This window comes from Gymnoscopelus braueri, assembly GCF_963280865.1.
Source record: "Gymnoscopelus braueri genome assembly, chromosome: 4".
Lineage (NCBI taxonomy): Eukaryota > Metazoa > Chordata > Actinopteri > Myctophiformes > Myctophidae > Gymnoscopelus > Gymnoscopelus braueri.
In genome coordinates, this window is record NC_137605.1 from 27,576,093 (window position 1) to 27,599,465 (window position 23,373).

Sequence of the window (23,373 nt, forward strand, 5' to 3'; positions counted from 1 at the left end):
TAGAAAACTCAAAAACTGTATTTAAGTACAGTACTCAAGTAAATGCACTTGGTTACTGTCCACTGGGATTTACTAGGCTGTTGTATTATTCTGAGAGACGGAGCAGAGGCTTTCACTTTTTAATAAGACAGACAATAGATACATTATTCTCTCTCTCTCTCTCCCCCTCCCTCTCTCTCTCTCTTTTTTTCTCTCTCTTTTTCTCTCTCTCTCGTGCAGGCAGCAAAAAGCAAGACACTTAGATTTGAAATAGTAACCTTTGATTGACTGAACAAAATTGACAAAGGGAATTAACAATCAGGGTTAGCAGATTACAGAAAATTACTTTTTACTAAATGTGTATTAGGGTGAAGCAGTATGTTGCTGACGAATGCAAGTGTGCTGTGTTCTGACAACCTTTCTTGGATAAATAAAAGGTACAATATACTGGTGAAATAATGATAATGTCAGTCACTTGTAATAATTGAATTGTTAACCGCAGACTAACCCCATTGCTCTTGCAGTCACACCAGAGAAATAAGCATTTCTCAGGTATTGAACCACATAGGAGCTGTTGTTGTTGGAAGGGCCTGAGCAGGAATTGGACACTAATCTACAATTTCACAAATGCCACATAGCGATTCACAGACACACAAACGCATGCATGCATTGTAGTGGATATTCAGCCCGCTCTGAGCCTCTGCAAACTGCACCATTGTTTAGTTCGGGGGCAATCACATGGTTATAGCTTGCAACTGCAGCTGGTTCAGGTTAGTGACTGTTAGTGAGATTGGTGTAGTTTAGTTAATTCATTTGAGTTAAGGTTATGCACTGTTAGTTACGTTTAATTGTGCAAGGGGTTTGGTGTGGTCTAATTCATTAACTCATTTCAATTAAGGTTAGGCACTGTTAATTAAGTTTAGGCATGGGTTTTTGTGGTAAGGTTAGGCACTGTTAATTAAGTTTATAGGCATGTTTTTTGGCATTCATTAATTTAGTTTAAGTGGCACATGAACTTTTTCATGATTTAAATGTAATTTTGTCCAATCTGTATGGTAGAGTATGTTTATACAATATAACTTATACAATTGGGGTGGTTGTATTTTGTCTCCCTGCTCTTCTATTGAGACATTTAGATCGTGTCAAAGGTCATGTCTCACCTAGACACAGGTCCTGACTCGAATTTTGACTTGATGGTCAAGATTCAATTCATCCCCTGAGCAAGCAGGCAGGCTCTATTAGCTCAATGGTAAAATGTCAGCACTTGCGCAGGAAACCGGCTTCAAATCCGGGGTAGAAGAGGAAAGTTACATGGTAAATGTAAAGGCTTTAAGATTAGGCACTGTTTGTTATGTTTAGGCATGGGTTAAGTGTGGTTAATATTGTGAGTAAGGATCTGTGGAGGGTGTTCAGAGCGCTCCAACAGACAGATCAAAAGTTTCCTTTACCAATGCCATCTGACAGCTGAATATCCACTGTCAAATTTAAAACCTTAATTCTCTCAGCCAGGATTTATGTCGACATGGGAATGACAACTCACATAACATAACGAGGACAGAGGCTTCACAAAGACACAATTAACATAACGGGAGAATGTAATTTCCCGAGTCCTGTCATTACCCTAACTCTGAATGTGTCCATTTGGGTACATTTTTACACTCTCATAGCTGAATGAACACAGGTGATTTTAGGGTGTGCTGTCTTAAAGGTGCTGTAAGTGATTTTTTGTTTAGTTTTTTGCTAAAACAAAAACAAAGGTGAAGCTATATATTCTGATAGTAATCATTGCTATACATTACACATTACATTACATAATGTAATGTAATTGCTATATAGAGTGTTTGCTCAGTAAGAGGGATCTCCCCATCTCTCCAGCACCTTAATAAACCGATAATGTTCAGGTGGGGCACCCATTTGATCCAATCAGGAGAGAAAACCCATTTATAATCTTTCATTTTATAGTGTTCCAGTTCCATTTTTGTCTCTGCCAAGCCGAAAGGCATGGCGAGAGAGTATGTTTTACCCCCTGTCCGTCCGTGTGTCCGTCCGTGTGTCCTGTCTGTGTGCGACCAGCTAATCTCAGGCACTGTCGGCCCGGTCGCTGCGAAACTGTGCACACACACTCCCTGGATGCCAATTCAGAACCTCTGCCCCAAATTTTTCACATGGGCCTGTTAGAGCGCCACCAGGAGGCCGATTTGTGCAAAACCCATTTTTTTATATTACTCCAAACAGATTTTATCCAAACGTCATGCAAATCGGTACACAGTATCTCTATAGTCATGTGATCAACACGGATCTGTCAGATTTCCCATATTCCATCCTGATTGGCTAAGGTTGGCTTCCAAAGTTTGCATGATTGGTCCGTTTTGAACGAAATGCCTCAAACTATGCACGCAGCTTGCGATTTCACATTCCCACTAGGCCAAGGAAGAAATGCCACCCTTTTCACATTGGCCTGTTATAGCGCCACCAGCAGGTCTAATTTAGCAAAACACATTTTTGGAACAAAATGCATCAAATCATGAATGCAGTGTTCGATTGCCGTGAAAGGCCTAAGAATAAATGGCACCCTTTTCACATTGGCCTATTATAGTGCCACCATAGGAGGCCACAATAACGTACCTGCTGGCGGAGACCTGTGCTCCGAGGAGCACTTTTTCTAGTTTTGTTTATGTTTCATCACTTCCAATTTCACGTGTTTATCCTGTATCCTGTATGAGTTCTCTCTCCTGATTAGATAAAATTGCTGACCTGAAAATGTATTTTCTGTTTACTAAAGACCTGGTAGACATAGCAAGACCCCTGTTAGTTAACAAACACTCTATAGCAACGATGACTATAGGACTATAGAGCTATTTACACTTATTTTAACAAAAAAAAATAAAAACACCACTTAGAGCACCTTTAATACTTAGTACTTTCTTTTTTCACGCACTCTCTCTGTCATCATCTCATTCCCTTTCCACTCAGTGTGTGTTCACCACCCACTTACTGCCTCCTCAGCAGGAGAAAGGTTAATACCCTGCTGTGTGTGTGTGTGTGTGTGTGTGTGTGTGTGTGTGTGTGTGTGTGTGTGTGTGTGTGTGTGTGTGTGTGTGCGTGTGCGCGTGTGCGTGTGTGCGTACATGCGCATACAGTATGCATATTACCAACTGCAGAGCCCATGTCTGGGAAGATTACATCCACTAGTTCCTCTTGTACTCTGTGATCTGCAGAAAGAATTGTCCCAAGGTCCCCAAAATAGGAAACCTATGACATGAACCTATGACATTCCAAATGACTGAATATGAATGAGTCAGAAAAACAAAAACAAAAACACTTTGTTTCGTTTTTTATTAAAACAAAAACAAAGGTGAAGCTATATATTCTGATAGTAATCATTGCTATATAGAGTGTTTGTCATATTGTCTGACATTCAGACTAATTAACTATAGTTTATTCTCAAAACACATTATCTGAACTTACACAGACCAGTGGCAATAAAATCAGAATAGAGGTACTGTAGGCTAGAAAGTCTGGACCCAAGACCTGGTGCGGGTCACAGGAAACGGGAAACAGGTCTGTCCAAAGACTTCTAACTACCAGTCACTCACTAGTAGTATAGCTAGTGATTTGGCAAACCAAACATTATGTGGATATACTTGTATCTATGAGTTCCATGGATTATACTATTTTGAGATTATCTTTGCACAACACAATGTTGTAAATCCCAGCTACAGTATCTGGTACTCAAAGCATGTTAAAGATACTGAGATTTAATTATAAATGCTATGTGACAGAGGACCAGTGTCTGCAACAATACTGACATACTGTAGCTTACTTATCAGCTTCAGGGCAAAACCTCATCTCTAGAAGACCTTGGATTCTTGGACACAGAACAATCCATTTTGAACGGTGGCCTCCAGAATAGTGGGCAATCTGGGCAACTGTGGAACCATCTGAGCGATATCGGGAAAACATTATTTTATTTTTTATTTTTGCGCTACTAAAGGCAATCTGAGTAAGAAATCAGGCCATTATCCAGTGGAATGCCTATTGCACGCATTCTAGATACAAGAAATCCAAACGCCCTCATTAAATTGGCCCAGCAACAGATTGCAGCTGAAATGTCCCCAGTATACACACTGCAGACTGCACCTAATGCCTCGGCAGCAAACGGCTGTGCCTTCACAGGGGTTGTTTACTGCATTCTCTCGGACGCTGTGTGTGCTGTCAGTGCTCGCTGCTGGGGGTGTGGATTGGAACGCCTTATAAAAGTTCATGGCTAAATAATTGATGCTGTGCTGGATGGGTCATGGGGTGGGATGGGTGTGGGGGTGGTTAAGGGGGGTGTATGGGGTGATGGAGAAGAAAGGGAGGGAAAATGCCAACAGATGATCACTAGATTCACCTCGGCCTCTGGGGGCTTGTTAGCAATGGGATCTGAATTGCACACTCCAACATAATGAGATTTGGATAATGAAGGGAAGTTATATAATCATGTTTTATCAAATCACTGTAGAATTTGTTCATTTTGTTCATTTGACCTAAAATAATTAGGAAGAAATATATATATATATATATTTTTGCAACTGTTTGAATTAAGGAACTTTCAAACGTGAATTCCAGCAGTAGCCTATTATTACAGTGTTATTAGAATGTTCATAGAACGTCGTTGATACCTGGGTATATGATTGTGGAAAAAAGTATAGTGGACAAGATTGTATTGACATTTGGAATTTATGAAGCGATTTTGGACAGATGGACTAGAAAAACTTCACTTGTAGAGCATGAATCATTGAGGCCTCTGACTCAAGCTATATACTGTATGCAGATGCAGAATAAAACAAGTCAGATGCCTCACATAGCATTGTCAGAGTGACAGCTGTAAAACAATCCAAAACTTTTCTCTACATAGTAAAAGCCATTAAATATTAATAACGACACTATTCAACTGATTCATGAATATCTTGGCAGGAGCCAGACAGAGGATTCTCCAAGGAGGTGCATGCATAGTATACTCACTTCTGAAAAGGGCAGAAATAATGACCAGCTGGATCATTATTCAATTCCAGCTCTAATTCTGTTATGGCCATTGACCTACCGGGGGATTTCACGTAAGGTTGTCAGTTGGCAGTGCGAAAGTGCTGCATTGGCTGCTGCAAAGCCTGAGTGTCTTTTTTTGTGTGAGAGTATACAGTTTCAGTGTGTGTGTATCTTCTAGTATATACGGTATGAGTGGCAAATGTGTTTGCATACCAACATACAACATGCAAATGAGCATGTTTGTGTTGTCATTGATTATTTGTGTCCGTGCATATGTGTGTGTGCGCGTGTGCACGCATTGCATGTGGACAGACATTTCAAATAGCATATAGGAGTGTGTCTCTCCTCACTATACGATTTCCATTCTGCTTAGAAGCAGATGAAGGCAAAAATCATACAGAAGATTGATACAGCCTGCTGTGTTTTTGCTGATTTCTCAAAGTAGCCACTGTAGCGTGTGGGGGCTGTTTGTGTGGAGGTGGATGAGCAGGAGTGAACACACACAGTACTGAGGCTTTTACAAAGAAGAAATCCTTTGGAGCATTCTTGATTGCCTGTGTGGCTGAAAGCAAATTTGACTTACTGATCAATTTAATGATCAATTTAGTCAATAGTTCAACATCGCCATTAAGTCCAGGTAACCCCTTTAGACGGATAAGTGAAAATATAGATCAAACGTTGATTATGAATGCACATTGCATTAGATTAGGCCCTACAGTAGTATAGGCCTGTAGTTGTTGTTGGTGATAAGCTATGGGACAATGTGGTGATAAAATAAGTTGCATCTTGTTCAATGCGAGTGAAACAAGAGACTGGCTCACAAGGCTATAGTTGTACAGTAGAGCTGGTCTGGTCATTATTGAATGTGTGCTTCATTAGAAAATATAAAATATTGTCCAAAACCCCCTCTCAACCATGCCTTCAGGTGGGTCTCTCTCTTTCTCTCCCTCCCACTCTCTCTTACTCCCTCTCTCTCACCCTCCCTCTCTCTCTCTCTAACCCTCCCTCTCTCTCTCTCTCTCTCTCTCTCTCTCTCTCTCTCTCCCTCCCTCCCTCTCTCTATCCATCTCTCTCACCCTCCCTCCCTCCTGTCTGTCTGTCTGTCTCTCTCGCCCCCTCCTCTCCCTCTCTCTCCCTCTCTCTCTCTCTCTCTGCCCCCCCCCCCCCCCTCTCTCTCTCACTCTTCCCCTCTCTCCGCACACATTTCAGTGGAGTTATTCCTGCTCAGACTCCCAGCTAGTCAGTGCTGCAGTGGGTGATGCGCAGGCAGAGCTCTGGCGCGCCTGATTCCGCACAAAAATCCTTTCATCTGTTGGAATAACGAATAGTTGAACGAGGAGAAAACGTGGAGCTTCTACACTCACAACCATCTCTTCATTTCTAAAGTCCAATATTATTTTGGTCAATTGATTTGACCCATTCTTCGTGGATTCGAGTGTTACTCGGTGCGCGTGTTTTATTCTATTTGTAAAGGTCGTGTGAGTATGGGCAACATATTTGTGCATCATTGATTGTAATTCGACTGCCTTATTGTGCACAACGTGTACAAATGCATGAAGCCTAAATTAATGTTGCATGATTGCAATGCAATAACAGCTTAGCCTCGTTCCCAGGCTCACTCATCTGCGAAGAGAAGAATACAGCTCCGAGTGATCAGAACCGTATCCTTTATGCCCAAAGTAGAAATGCTATGGGTCCCAAATCGAATTCGTCCCAGCCGCAAATAATCAACGTATTAGGCTGATACCAAATAGCCTAATAATCATCTCTAAACTGTAGGATCGCATACGTTACGAAAATGATCACGGAATACATTTTCAGTCGACAAAATGCACGTGCACAATAACAAAGTAAAATAGCCTAACCATACTATGTTAAGATCTAAATAAGCTATTTTAAGTTCTCCAAGAAACCGGACACGTGTTGAGATCACTTTTTTTCTGACGAAGATTCGAGTTCACGAAATTCACAGCGTATAATAGTAGCCTACAAAGTCCCCCCATCAAGACAAGTAGATCACAACTGCAACTTTTTTTTTTACCATAAAAGAAAAGAACAGAACTCTATCCTATTACTGCACCACTTTCAACTCACCGGATCATGATGTTGGGGATTCTTCTTCGGAGAAGTCTTGGGCATTCAGATCGGGTCTCCTCCTCCGGGCATGATGGAGCAGGGTGCATCCTCCTCCTCCGGGCATCTCTGATCATGTTGCTTCTCCTGGTCTGGCCGTGTCCGTCCGCAGGCAAGAAGAAGCTGTACATCGGAGCGCTGTTCCCCATGAGCGGCGGCTGGCCGGGCGGCCAGTCGTGCCTGCCCTCCGCGCAGATGGCCCTGGACCTGGTGAACAACAGGACTGACATCCTGCCCGACTACGAGCTGGAGCTGATATACTACGACAGCATGGTGAGTGAGAGTGAAAGGGCTGCGTAAGGAGGGGTGTGTGTGTGTGTGTGTGTGTGTGTGTGTGTGTGTGTGTGTGTGTGTGTGTGTGTGTGTGTGTGTGTGTGTGTGTGTGTGTGTGTGTGTGTGTGTGTGTGTGTGTGTGTGCACACAATGCGATGTTCTCCCAGACAAATTGATCTGACAGTTAGGTCCAGCAGCCGTCCAGGGGTCATCACCATGCTGGCTTGTGGTGGACATTTTTGTCAAAATATATATATTTTTTGCCATGGACATGCAAAATGAGTAGACAAACACATAAAGAAGCTTGCCCTGAATGACCATTACAGGTCTGTAACTCTGAGAGTGTACAAAAGTAACCAAATGGACCCGTTACATTTGTACACTCTCAGAGTTATAGGGGTCTTTGAAAATAAAACATTTGAGAACTGCTGTCCTAGTGTGGATTCATAATGTGGCATATAGTGTCATAGTAAATCAGAGTCATATTATTCTGAAGAAAACCTGGAGGCTGACATTCAGTAATTGGGTCTTGTGATCAAAATAAGCACATTATAATGGTGCAAAACAAAATCTAAAAATTGCCCCAGACGAGGCCAAGACTTGCCACGGACACATTTGTCAGTGTAAGGACATATTGATGACCCCTGGTTAGGTCTCTAAAATATAACGTGAAGTGATTGTCATATATTGTTGGTGTAACTTCAGATAGTTCAGGTCTTTTGCCATGAATGTGTTGCTTTTGCAAGTAATAGCTCCATACTGACTTGACTAGGCTAAACCACCCACAGAGGAATGTTCCCCATGTTCTTTTGGAGTTTTTATTTTCCTCACAGTGTGAGATAGCCTATTCTAAAAACAACATAGCCTAGTTATTGTTACTTACAGTGCTTGTTTGAGGCACTGCCTTATCCTGAGTCTCCGCTGGAGATCGTGTAATGACCGCAATCTCCACTCACCCCCCAGCACTGTTCAAACATTAATTAAGACACCTCAGTCCTCTTAAGTTATGAAATTACTCATGCCATAATAATGGGGACTGCCTTGTATTAAATGAACAAAACACCTTCTTCTTGCTCATCAATCATTTATCACAGCGGTATTTTTTAAAAGTCAGCATTATTCAACCACTGGGCTATACATTCAGCATACTATAGGCTGTTCTCTGCCACTGGTTTCTGTCCCAGTTTTCATTATGCCTTCCCCGGGCAAAATGTTTAAGGTTTGTTCTTATTTTTGTCTTATTTTTTGCCATAGTAAGCCTAATTTATACTTTGTGGTTATGACCAAATTACAACAGATTTTCAAGTGGAAAAACGTGATGCACTGTGTTGCGTTTTCACTTTAAAAATCTGTTATTTTCGGTGTTTAACCTAAGGCTTTAACCTACTTTGTCATAAGCTTTGACATAATAATTCGAGGAAGGACTGAGGGGGGAAACACAGAAAGAAATGCGGATTTCCTCTTCAATCCTCTCTGTGTCTGCTGTCCTCCCTTGAGGGTGTTTATCAATCATACTGCAGGACAGATGCTTTGAGAGAGCCCGGGTGCCAAACGGTTAACTGTGCTGCGACTGGTTAGAAATCGCTACGAGCTTTGTTCTGATTGGTGAAAGAGGCTCTGCATTGGAATCCTGTTTAAGAGAATAGGAGAGAGAGAGAGAGAGAGAGAGAGAGAGAGAGGGAGAGGGAGAGGGAGAGGAGAGAGAGAGAGAGAGAGAGAGAGAGAGAGAGAGAGAGAGTTGGCATGGCAACACAGTTACTCTTGAGCAAACCACAGAAACAAACAAGGTTTCGGGGTTGTGTGTGATAATATGTTTGCAAATTTATGCTGAATATGTATGCATGCACAGTGTTTCTGACAATACATTGTCATTCGCATTTTATTATGCGTACACCTTGTTCTATTGAAGCATATGTTGAACATTTCTATTAATTGAATGTGTGTGTGTGTGTGTGTGTGTGTGTGTGTGTGTGTGTGTGTGTGTGTGTGTGTGTGTGTGTGTGTGTGTGTGTGTGTGTGTGTGTGTGTGTGTGTGTGTGTGCGTGCGTGCGTGCGTGCGCGTGTGTGCTTGGCCTCCAATTTGGAATTTACCAAGTGATTTTGGACAGATTTAATAAGGACTAGAAAAACTTCACTTGTAGAGCATGAATCATTGAGGCCTCTGACTCAAGACATAGTATATGCAGACACAGAATAAAACAGGTCAGATGCCTCACACAGCGTTGTCAGAGTGACAGCTCTAAAATCCTTGAATTATATCAAGAGGAGATTTTGGTATTTTTTTCCCTTGTAAAACTTTGGTGGCAATAAGCCCTCAGTTTTCCTGATAGAAAACGTTTCACACATGGCTGAAATATTAATTAGAAGCTTCTGCCTCTCCAAGGCAGAAAAAGCAATTAGAAGAAAGGGATTAATTACCGTAGGCCTACTATTTACTTGCAGTTATTATTAATCCATCCACAGCTTGTTTGGTCAAGGACCAAACCTGCAGCTGGCGAGCTCCGCTCTCATCTCCCTGTTTAGTGGTCAGATTAATACAAGAGCATACAGTAACCAGCCCGCTGTATTTGTGTTGGTATAATTGCTTCTCACGATCAAGGCTGGAAGACGTCAGGTAGCACCATTGTCTCAGCCTGTATTTGTATATATTTCATGTTATCGCCAGTTTATTTTTGTTTTTGGATCTCTCAGACTAGATCTGAGAGATGCATTCAAATTTGAGCTCCCCATGACTTGGATTTTGGCAAACAAGTGCCATACCAACTTCCAGTGTGTAATCGTAAGGTTTTTCACTTATCAGTTTAAGTGACAGACTTGTTCAATACTATACAATATTCATGAAGTTCAACACTTCCCAGACTGTCATTTGTTAATGGATGTCGATACCCTGTGGCGGGGAAATGGCTTTGGAAAGGGCTCGTTGGCATGGTGCAGAGAGAACATTAGGCTATTTACAGCATTCTGAGATCTGTACACACAAACACACATGTGCATGCCCAAGTGCAAACAGGCACGCACGCACGCACAGACAGATAGACAGACAGACACTCGGACACACACACATTTATAACAATTTATTTATGTCCACACAAATGGAAATGTATACAAGGACACAAATATTACGGTGCAGCATCCACAAAGTCAAGGCATATGTCCTCATGATAGAACAAGCATGCACGCACACATGCACACACACACACACACGCACACGCACACACGCACACACGCACGCACGCACGCACGCACGCACGCACGCACAGACAGACAGACAGACAGACAGACAGACACACACGCGCGCGCGCATACATGCACACATGCACACATGCACGCACACATGCACACACACATACACACACACGCACGCGCGCACACACACACACACACACACACACACACACACACACACACACACACACACACACACACACACACACACACACACACACACACACACACACACACACTTGCAATCCAGCTCCGTTGCCATGGATATATCAAAGTGAAGACTGCAAACTTTGATCAATTATTGTGTGTGATGTAGTGAGACAGTGTTGGTAGAGAGAAATGGCATGATGACGGCTTTTCTCACTTGCGTGCTTTATATATTTAATTGGCGGCCCGGGAACATGGTTTCCCATCCAACGGGAGATCCATATTATGTATCCCCGCTTCACACATGGCCACCGGAATACAAGCCTAGAGTAGTACTCCAGGCATAATTATGAGGATATTAGTAGTTGTAGCTACGCAGGCTTTGAGATTTATTACATGCCACCCCCCAGGCCCATGTCTTATTCTCTGTTCACGCTTCTTTTATATTATTCAATCTGGAGTGTAATTAGAGAGTACGTTAAGAGGAGCCAGTGTCTTCTGTCATTCTCCTGTAGGGAATCATCATTTCTCTTCAAAGGCATTTTGCAAGCAGGAGATGGCTGGAGAGCCATCAAAGACATGTTAACATACACACTGATATTGGTTTGGGGAGTTTCAGCACCAAGGACAGCACCAGCAGTGGCGGACTGGCGGTTATATGGACATGGTGTGTGTGTGTGTGTGTGTGTGTGTGTGTGTGTGTGTGTGTGTGTGTGTGTGTGTGTGTGTGTGTGTGTGTGTGTGTGTGTGTGTGTGTGTGTGTGTGTGTGTGTGGGACGACGACTAGATAGATAGATAGATAGATAGATAGATAGATAGATAGATAGATAAATAGAGTGATAGATTGATAGTTACTTAGTTACTCTTGCACATGGGCATTCGCAGTGAGAAGCTGATTTCTTTTCACTTTCCCCAAATTTGAGCTGTTTATTTTAGCATTAGAATTCTTGTCACAGGCTGTGGGATCTGTAGTTGCCTTCACGGTCCCAAGTCTGCGCGTAGTTGGGGTGCGCACATCCCTGGGTATGGACTAGTGCATGATGAAGAACGACCGAGGTAAACAAGTAACTGACTAAACTGCTGAGGGCTATCAATCCGGTGTAACAAATGTATTTTGTTCTTAATTATCTATTGTTTTTGGTTGTTGATTTTTCTTAAATAAAGTACACGCCAGCAGTCAGGCAGACACCCTACCTTTTATTTTACTAATTCTAAAATCTTGGTGTCATAATTTATGTTTGATTGTCTTATAGTAATACGGAATCAGAGAAAGATCGCTCTTAAATGTAGGACCGCTACTCAGAGATTTTATACAGTAACATAAATTACTCTTTAAAAAGGTTGCATTGAGGATTACGCAGTGAAGTTAACGAGCTCATTACTTTGTGGTCCGTAAATGTCACAGCATGTAAAAACCTACGTCAGGGTTTGTTGTTTTGTGTCTGCCTGACCTGAAGCCAGGCTAGAGAGTGTCATTGGAATGGTTTACATGATCATCATGACACTTCCTTTCTACAGTATGTCAGTATTGATGCTACTACACCAATATCAAGGCATGTATCCATACACAAAGGTTAACAGGAGTGCATGATCATTTACAAGTAGATGCCTATAAGAGCATCATCAGTACTGATTTTTTTACCAAACCCTGACAGTTGGTGCTCATTCACCCAAATGAATACACACGTTTAAATCAGCTGTCAATTAACATACATTGAAATAATATAAGTATACAAACAGCATCACTGATCAAGTATCTACCACATCCTGGAAAAGCAATATCAGTAATGCAATTTTGTTACGGCAATCAGCACAGCACAGGTATATATCATTATCTACTCCTAGCATCAATACTGATATTAGTAAATATCGTTTTTTTGCTGCAGCTTTATGTATTTTGAATGTGAGGCCAATCATGAGCATATGGGAGAATATAGGTATTTTAGCATCAATAAGAGTTATCAGATTCTGCACATTGTTGAATATACAGTATTAGTTATAGCAGACATGAAGAAAATCAGCAGTGGCTCGAGTGACACAGTGGTACAAGTGCCTGTCCACCACTGCAGAGGTTGTGGGTTCGAATCCACGCTTTGTCGAGCGTCTACACGAACACAATTGGCCCGTGTTCGGGGGGGGGGGCGGGAAGCTCGGCGGAGAGGGTGATATTTGTCACTGAATTGAAATCCTACGGGCTGGGGCGGCACCTGTCAGCAGGGAGTGTTGGGCGGGAGGAGTAGGACGAAGGCTCTAGGTCCTCCCGGTGGGGGATCCTCACTGGCAGGTGAGTCAGCAGGATACAGCAGCAGTGACAAAACACCCCAAAAAATGTGTGGGGAGGAATTAATTGGCATAACGACTAAATTGGGGAGAAAAAGGGGTAAAAATCAGCAAAATAAATCAGCAGTGCATGAACATGCACCAGTGTACACATCTAGTGCCATTATTGTTGATATATAGTATGCACAGACCCAGGTAAATACATCAGTATTAATGCTGTAGCTGTTGGCTTTGCAATGTTGTGAAGGCAATCAGTATCGTCTGAACATCTATAACAGACAGAGTAATCTCAGTGTTAAAGGAGAATTTTGGACTAAGGTTTTCTTACCTTTTCTATGACGTTATATCTTGAATGAATGAATGGTACAGCAGAAAAGTATTTTTTTTTTATCTGACGTTCATAGTGAAACACTATGCAAAAAAAAGTCTCGCTAGACGAGATCGAAATCTAGAGATTTCGATCTCGTCTAGCGAGACTTTTTTTCCCTTTCTTTTTTACAGTGTTCTGTCACTATGAACGTCAGATCTCTCCAAAAAAGAAAAGAAAAAACGTTTTAAAATATGCAATACAATGTCACTATAATTTCCCACAAGTTTCACCTGAATGGGGGAAAAGATCAATGGGTATCAAGCTGAGCTATTCAACATGTTTCAATCTTGACTGGTGATTACTGCTTCAGAGCATTGGTTCTCAAAGTGGGGTCTGGGAACCCCCAGGGGTCCTTGGGGAGGGTTTCAGGGGGTCCCCAGCATAATGTGTTAATACAGCATCACAATCATCTAAACCACTTTATCCATGTATACGTTGGCTATTCAAAAATTGCAGATATACAAGCTCACAGCGCGAGCATTTTTGAACAATCTTGAAAGTGCTCTGGGGGTCCCTGTCACAAAACGCATGGCGGTCGGTGGCCAATTACATACAGTATCAATTTGGGGGTCCTAATCTCCCATTGGCCATAAGAGGTTGTCCTACTTTCCCATCCTTCAATTACAACCTAAAGAAATGGTTGCTTCACAACCAGGCTTGTGACCATTTATTAAACAACGTCGCACTTTAGCTAGGTTTCATGGTAGGCGTGCTGTATGCTCTGTTGTTTTGTAATGTATTTTGTTGTTCACTGTTCTGTGTTTTCGGTGGGGACTGCGGATGAACATTAGCCTCATTGCTAAATCCGGTGTATTTACGCTATATTATTATGTACAGTACTGTTCATTAATATGCTCTGTCCCGTCGAAATAAACAAAAACAAACTGACTTCAGAGGAATCACACAGCTACAGCCACCTCAGACAGGCAATGCTTCTCCTGCCGCAAACGCACCAATTAGAAAGCCTTATTGTTTGGTAGGCCATCACCCACTGCCGTGCAATTGTTTATGACATTCAGTTAGAATGCTGGTGGGAGGAATCATTTTCATTGATGGGCATGCAAATGTGTATTTGTGCATGTATATTTTATTGCATATCGTTGCTGTCGTGCAGAAACCTTGTATCTCCGTACTGTAACTTTTTGTGTTAACTAATGCCCTACTTGATCATACTACAGCGTCATACAAAAGCATGAAACGTAGCAGATCTACAAGCTCGAAATGCGGCCACGCGTTTTGAGCTTGTAGATCTGCTACTTTTGCTGTTTTTTTTTTATTTGAATCCTGAAAAGTAACAGTTTTGGACATATGAGGTTTCCACCCAGACAGCGACGATATACTTTATATATTGTCCCTGTCAGGCAGAAACCTTGTATGTACAAAACCATTACTTTTCAGGTAATGGATTTTTTTCCCCCCAATGCATCTAATGTAGTTTTTATTTAGCTCTTACTAATACATTTCATTGTTTAAATATTTATAAAACCCATAGACAGACTTAACCACTTTCAACCTTGTGTCCCTATTGTGGGCATGTCATTTATAGGTGAAATTCTTTTTTTTCGCCTATTACATTAAACTTAACTACATTAATACTTAAAAACAACAGGAGCTATAATAGCAGATGTACAAGCTCACAATGCGTTGTCTACAAGCTCACAATGCATTGTCTACAAGCTCACTGCTACTTTTGCATAACTCTGTTGTGCAAAGGCTAAAATATAACTTAGATATAGCATGTTATGTAGACAGATGCCATGTCATTGTTGACCTAGGCTGCACTAGCCTTCCTGATTTCGTGTATAGAGGGGCGGGTTTAAAATCAGCGTAGAGAGAATGCGCCTGATCTCATTGGTTCACCGATCTGTCCGTCAGCCCCCGCCTCGTCAACACAACATTACGAGCGACGCCCACTGCACTCTGGTTGGTTGGGGAAATGAACACTTCCTCATACCGGGTACACCGACACGCTGGTCCAGGCTTTTATTTTTTAGCAAAACTAAACAATAAAAGCCTGGAGATAGAGGCTATTGTTGACCTGGCATCCTATAGTGTGTATAGTTTCAATGTAGGCTGATGATGGGTTCTTGGTTTACGTACGTATTAGTTATTATTAGATTATTCTTTTTATGCATTTGATGTATTATCTGTATGTATTATCTTGTGTCCTTGCTTACTGTAAATCGCTCTGGATTAAGAGCTGCTAAATGCCTAAACTGTAAACTGTAAACTGTAAACTGTTGTATGACAAAGTAGAAATACACTGTAGGGCTTATGTGGTTAAAGGATTACGATTATCAATAGCTTTAATTTATGAAAAACATAAAAAGAAGAAATATGAAGCTTCAAGGTTTCTGAACAGTGATGATGATGATGATGTGTGTGTGTGTGTGTGTGTGTGTGTGTGTGTGTGTGTGTGTGTGTGTGTGTGTGTGTGTGTGTGTGTGTGTGTGTGTGTGTGTGTGTGTGTGTGTGAATGTACCTGTGCGTTGACCGTGTTTTGCATGCATTTGTGTGTTTTGTGGTGTGGAACATTGGATCTGTCTGGCCGATTTAGTGTAGTCAGTGAAGAGTGCCACTACGGTCATGAGTTATCGGTGATCTGTATGATGAATCGTTCCAGGCGTGCTCTCTCCAGATAGACATGCTGTAAGTGGCTTTATTGGAAGATTATACGACGTGCGATAGCTCTGCTGTTTTCGTTTTAGTCCCTGTCTGTCTGTCTGTCTGTCTGTCTGTCTGTCTGTCTGTCTGTCTGTCTGTCTGTCTGTCTGTCTGTCTGTCTGTCTGTCTGTCTGTCTGTCTGTCTGTCTGTCTGTCTGTCTGTCTGTCTGTCTGTCTGTCTGTCTGTCTGTCTCTCTGCCTGTCTCTCTGCCTGTCTCTCTGCCTGTCTCTCTGCCTGTCTCTCTACCTGTCTCTCTGCCTGTTTGTCTCCTTGTGTTAGTCGATGTTTGTTCTCACTTGGCTCCGAGTGTCACAGGCTTTGTGTGTCTCCTTGTCTCTTTCTCTATATATTCTGTCTCTCGCTGTTTGCCATCATACCTGTCTCTCTATCGGTTGCTCTCTCTCTGTGTGTAATGGGCTTGGGATCATTTTGAATAACATATAGAGTATTGAAATTGCATACTCTATATATAGAGTATTGCGATACTTTCGCAATATCGATAACACTGCTTCATTATGCTTATGGATAATGCGTTGTACTGCCATAGAGGACAGTGAGAGCTTGTAATGCATTGTGGTTAACGTTTGTTTCTCTCCTCCTTCCTTTTTTCCACTCTCTTCTTCTTTTCTGCATCCATCTTCTATCATCTGTCTCATTTTCATCTCTCCTCTCTTCGCCCATGTCCTCCGTTTGTATGTTTCCTGTGTCATCAACCGTCTCCCTCGCCTCTCTTCCTGGTTATATCTCTACATCTTTTCCTTCACATCTGTCTTTTCTCCCTCTCTGCCGTGATCCCTCCATCCATACACATACATCCATAAATAAACACACGTGCATACATACATAAATACATACGTGTACATCCACACAAACAAACACACACCCATACATACATACATACATACATACATACATACATACATACATACATACATACATACATACATACATACATACATACATACATACATACATACATACATACATACATACATACATACATACATACATACATACATACATACATACATACATACATACATACATACGTACTTTACTTTCCCATCATCCTCTCTTCATCCTTTCCTCCATCTCTCCCTCCACTCCAGTGTGACCCAGGTGAATCCACCAAGCTGCTCTATGACCTTCTCTACACGGAGCCCATAAAGATTGTCCTGATGCCCGGCTGCAGCGGTGTCTCCACCATAGTGGCCGAGGCCGCCCGTATGTGGAACCTCATCGTGGTGGGTATATTTCTGTGCTTATCTACCCAAAGAAACCTAGAGGGAGTTGGGCAGTGGTGGAAAAAGTACTCACATTTTCAACTTAAGTAAAAGTATCAATACTGCAATATAGAAATACTTTGTTACAAGTAAAAGTCCGGAATTCAAAATGTACTTGAGTAAAAGTTCAAAAGTATTGGCATCAAAATGTACTTAAAGTACCAAAAGTAGAAAGTACTCATTAAGTAAAAGTATTTGAAATTGGAAATACTCAAGTAAAGTGCAAATACCTCAAAATTGTAAAAGCGTAAATGGAGTAAACATATGTTTCTTAGCCACTTTAGTAATCAAGTCAGGATCTGTGTAGAAAGTCGGTATGCTTATGCGCTTTACAAAGTGACGAAGGACACAAATACAAAATGCACAAAGGCAAAGCAAGGTTTGTTTATTTTGTACAGTACATTTCATCCCTAGAAAGGCAATTCAAATTGCTTCACACAAAACATCAAGCAAAATAAACACATTATAAAAGGACATTAGGAAGAAAAAAAAAAGAATGAAAAATTAACTAGAAAAAGTGCTCCTCGGAGCACAGGTCTCCGCCAGGTCAGGTAGGTTATTGTGGCCTCCTGGTGGCGCTATAATAAGGCAATGTGAAAATGGTGCCATTTCTTCTTAGGCCTTGCATGGCAATCGGACACTGCATTCATGATTTGAGGCATTTTGTTCCAAAAATGTGTTTAGCTAAATCAGACCTGCTGGTGGCGCTATAACAGGCCAATGTGAAAAGGGTGGCATTTCTTCCTCTGCCTAGTGGGAATGTGTGTGCAAAATTTCACAGAAATCGCACAGCCTCCTGGTGGCGCTCTAAAAGGCAGATGTGAAAAATGCATGGCAAAGGATTTTCCTTTACCTCTAGGGAGAATGCTTGCAAAGTTTCACGCAGATCCGTGCAGTTATAGTTAAAAGTGCAAATCGGCCTGTTATAGCGCCACCATGAGGCTGATTTGAAAATGTTCAAGTGGCATTTCTTCCTTGGCCAGGTGGGAATGTGCGTGTGCAATTTTATGGAAATGGCAAGCTGCGTTCATGATTTGAGGCAGTTTGTTCAAAACGGATCCTGCAAACTTTGGAAGCCAACCTTAGCCTATGAGGATGGAATTTGGGAAATCGGACAGATCCGGGTTGATCACATGACTATAGAGATACTGTGTACCGATTTGCATGACGTTTGGTTAAAAGCTGTAGGAGTAATGGGAAAAAATGGGTTTTGCACAAATCGGCCTCCTGGTGGCGCTATGACAGGCCCATGTGAAAAACGTGGGGCAGAGGTTCTGAATTGGCATCCAGGGAGTGTGTGTGCACAGTTTCGCAGCGACTGGGCCAACGGTGCCGGAGATTAGCTGCTAACGGACGGACAGGACGGACACACGGACGGACGGACGGACAGGGGGTAAAACATACTCTCTCGCCATGCCTTTCGGCCTGGCGGAGACAAAAATAGAATTACAGCGCAAAAGAGAAAGAAAACGGCTGCGGCAAACAGAAAGGTTTCTATATGTGTTTTTAGCTCCACAAAATAAAACAACAACAACAGAAACAGCTCATGTATCTGTATGCCTGCTCTTTCTCCTCTGCACTCTGTCACCGATGTACTTAATATTTAGCACTTTGTTCTCTTATACAACTTTCATTAAGTGGTTAGGCAGTGAGTGCTAACAACCCTTCTTTCTCACGGGCAGTATTGGTTTTTCTCATTTTATTTTGTTGTTCAACAGTAAAATCCTCTTTAAATTTTTCGCCTCTCTCTCTCTCTCTCTCTCTCTCTCTCTCTCTCTCTCTCTCTCTCTCACTCTCTCTCCTCCCTCCTCCATCCTTTCCCCTTGCCCGGGGCCGCTCTGCTCTATTTCCTTCCCTCATTCTTTCCTCCCTCTGTGTCTTTATTCCACTCTTCCTTCCTTTTCTATCATTTCTGTCTGTGCCTTTTTCTCTCTTGGTCGTCGTCTCCTTGCTCCCCCGCCTCAACTCTCCCTCATACACAAAGGGATTTGTTGCACTCTTTACCACACGCCACCACTTGCTGCGTAGTAACTGCCACAAGCAATTATTTCCATTGCCGTTCTCTGTCTGTAAAGCAGACAGTGAGGGCCCCATTCTCAGGCCAAAAATTCCCCGTTAAATCGGGATAATGGACCTGCGCCGCCCCAATAGGTTATTCTAGCACCTGCTCTACCCGTCACCATTATGCCGACGCCGTTATTTGCGCGTGGAGGTGTGCCTGTGGGCGTGTTGTTGCTATATCCCCCACATTGCAATTCTACAGACACACATGGGTACGGCTTGGGGACGGGGGATAGTGGATTCTAGAAGCACCCGCTGGTTTATAAAATCACCCGTCAAGTGCACACAGACACTACAATGGCTTTGTGCGTTGGACCATGAGCCGTGTTGCCAGCCTTGGAGAGAAATAAGCAACCGCAGTCCGCAGGTCTATGAAAACAAAAAGAAGCAACTCTAAGGCCACATGAGCACTTCAAACTACTAACTAGAGCTTTCATATCCCCTAAATATTTCAGCCCGGCTCGACTAATAATTGACAAATTAGACCCAGCCCAGCCCGTCAGTCATTTTTCTAAAGAAGCCTTATTTCTCATTAAATCTTGGTAATTCATTAAGAACAGGAGTCATTCTACCCTAACAGTCTATATTTTATTTAAAAAACAGCTTGGAGCAAATAGGGCTATATAAATATATACACTGCCCCATAACCATTTTAAAAATGATTATGGTTATTCTATGAAATATATGTTTCATAGAATAACCGTAATCATTTTTGCAATGGAGAAATCACACCCAATGTTACCTTCTGGCCGCTGCCTGTGCTTTCATTTGAAGAAATAATCCAACAATTTCTTTGAGGTGAAAAAGACATGAAGAAAGTTCTGAAGATCCATTATTTATGTCATGTTATGGTTTAAACTTTAAAGGGAGCTCTCTACTGCTGCGTCATGACAAGACAGTGATTGATTTGACCTAGGCTACTTTAGCGTTGCGCTGCCCTGTTGATTAATTATTTGGCATCAGCTGTGTAGGAATATATAACTATTTTAAATGGCTTTCATATACTCTTGGGGATCTGACTAATATGACAAGTTGCTTATTGTGAACACAATAGCCTACGCTACAAATTAATTAATATGTGAATTTATTTGGATGTAAAAAAAACGTAGACCCAGCTCAGCCGGTGCCGACGGGCCGGGTCGGGTCCCGTTGGGTTTGGGCTAAAATCTTAAGCACTTACATTTTTTATAAGATGATCGGATCATAGTGTGATTTTCATTTTGGCTGCTGTCTCATTAAACCCATTCTGCGGGACGTGCGGGTGAATATTATATTATAGCCTATATTATATATATTAGCCTGCTATATTATTATTATATTCCCCGCGTAAACGCTACGTTCATGACCCCCCAAAATAACCATATTTGAACTGGGGACCCCCCCATTTTGTTTGACTCGGTTCCACAGATAAATATTGTGAAAATAGCAGATCTACAAGCTCGCCAGGCGTTGGGTGCTCCATTGTGGTCTCGACCCACAGGTTGAGAACCACTGCATTAAAAGCTCCAAGCAAGTTACATGTCTAGTAGGCTATGTTGTTGACCACGTAATGTAATATTTTTGGTTTAGTGATAGGCTACTCCGTGGCGCGCGCGCCTCATTGTATGCTGTCCAAAATAACAGATATGTAAGCTGTCGACACGACATGATGCAGCGCCGTTGATAGCTTGTATGTCTGTTATTTTGGGTAGGTATAGGCGACGCACATACGCATCGCAGCAATGTGTCTGGGTTTGAGAGGCTTTGATTGATGTAAACTTAAAGTTTAGCTCTGTTCGGGATTACTGAACAAAGGTGGATGATGAAAGATAACGGGGACAATATGGATGTAAGTTAACTTTAACTGCGTCACTTCAGAGGAAACTATGGAGCTACTACAGAGATGTTTACACACCCCTGGAATCCATTAGAACGGTGGAAATAGAACGATAACAGCCAACGTGAGTACATAGGCTATAGACCTTTCCTAAAACTGTCCAATTTATTATACCCATTGCTACTGTTTGTCTGTGTACCACGTAGGAGCGTTGTCGCAACATGATGTAATTAATTATTTGGGAGCAGCCAGTGTGTACCAATAGTATACATATTTTAAATGGCTTTCATATACTATTCCGGATCTGACTAATATGACAAGCTTATTGTGAACACAATAGGCTACAAATTAATATAAAAATGTATTTGGATAAAATAAAAAAAAAGAAGGAAAACAAGCCCAATGTGGCTTATAATAATCAGACCAGGCAACAGTGCAGACAGGTAGATAGGCTAGAGCATATATTGGATCGGGATGACGGCTAGCGCAGTCTTCTCTTAAAGGCAATGGCTTCTGGCACGGTGATTGGTTTTATCATTGTAACGCCCAAACCACACCTATGCATAATGTAACGGGTAGCTCAGGTGTTTGGCGGGTGAGGGGGGTGCCATAGAATACCGAATTTTGCGGGGAAACGCCTCTTGCCTAGTCCGAAATCCCTAATTAGTGGTTTGTTCAAATGTCCCTGGGAATAGGGCCCTGTGTATCCCTGCCTGTAGCCCAAAGGCTTAATATCTCCATACATGAAGGGGGGGGGGGGATTCCCCTTTGGCCAAGTAGTAAATGTTTGGCTTCCCATGCAGGAGACCTGGGTTCAAATCCAGCCGCTCACATTGGGGGCTCGTCCGGTTTACTGGCAGGTGGAGTCAAAGGAGTGTGAATGTTAGCCTGACATTGCCAGTTCTCTCCACGATATTGTGGAGAGAACGTTTGAGTGATTCCACGTGATCAGTCTGGCAATGCCAGGCTAGGTGAATGTAACAGAAATAGCTGTACCTGAAATCCATAAGCCCAGTTTCTCCCTTGGCCGACAAGGATTCCTCCTAGGCTTAGATGTTTGGTTTCCCATATGGGAAAAAGCGTCCTCTGTTGGCATTGGCATGGTGTTAGTTTGATACCCCATTGCTCTCCTTTGGTGACACTGTAAGCCAGGGACTGCCACTGATCTGCCACTACAAGGGCTGATGTGGTGGGAGTTGAAAGATGTCCTTTTGTTTGTAGTCTTTTTAGAAAGCAGCAGTAGGGGAATTGGCTTGTCTCCTTTGGAGCGCAGCTGCATTGCCATATTTCTGCTCCTGCTGTTTCTCTATTTCAATTTAGCCTCCTCGGCGTGTGTGTTTATATATAGTATATATTTTTGTGTGCAGGCGTTTGTGCATTATGTGATGTCATTATGTATGACTGCTCTATATATATTACTTTATTCATGTGTTTTCCCTCTATCTGTGTTTGTGTGTGTATAAGTGTGTTACCTTTGCGATACATAACCTATATACTTCGATGTACAAAAGTACGTCAAATAGTGGGTTTACAAGCTCAACACGACGCATTCATTTCCACCAAATTTCGCCAAATATTCACCTAATTTTGCTGAATGTTCACCTACTGTATAATGACATGACCAGATTAGGGACACTAGTGTCATGTCATGTGTTTAATGTATGTTGCCGGTGGAAGCTGCAGCTATTTCCCCCTAGTACGCAATGCTTTCAGCTTCTCATTGCGTCAAGCAGAGCTCAGCTGAGCTCAGCTGTCACTACTTGTGTTGTTTCCAGTCCATCGTATCAACACTTTCTTTACCTGTGTGTACGCACAGGGATCTGTTAGTGCTGGGAGCCCATATTCTACATGACATGGGACATCTATCACAAAGTCCATTCACCCCTCAAAACTATGACACGGTTGTTTGTTTGCGATTTACAGACAGGCTCTGTGTGTGTGTGTGTGTGTGTGTGTGTGTGTGTGTGTGTGTGTGTGTGTGTGTGTGTGTGTGTGTGTGCGTGTGTCTTCGGCTGTGAAGTCACCCTTTATTTGTCACATTTTGAAAGGAAAGGAAAACCTATTTAGGACCTTCCCTTCCCTATTAACAACATGCTTCTTACCAACATAAAAT

At 42.2% G+C, this 23,373-nt stretch overlaps 1 protein-coding gene across 1 annotated transcript in view; it reads left to right on the forward strand.

Annotated features, from left to right (window-relative positions):
• gabbr1a (gamma-aminobutyric acid (GABA) B receptor, 1a) overlaps positions 1-23,373 on the forward strand; it is a 76,131-nt gene that overhangs the window by 15,333 nt on the left and 37,425 nt on the right. The window contains exons 8-9 of the mRNA XM_080426011.1: positions 7,253-7,413; positions 17,210-17,344. Coding sequence (XP_080282137.1) covers positions 7,253-7,413; positions 17,210-17,344 — 296 coding nt within the window. The remainder of the gene's footprint in view (positions 1-7,252; positions 7,414-17,209; positions 17,345-23,373) is intronic.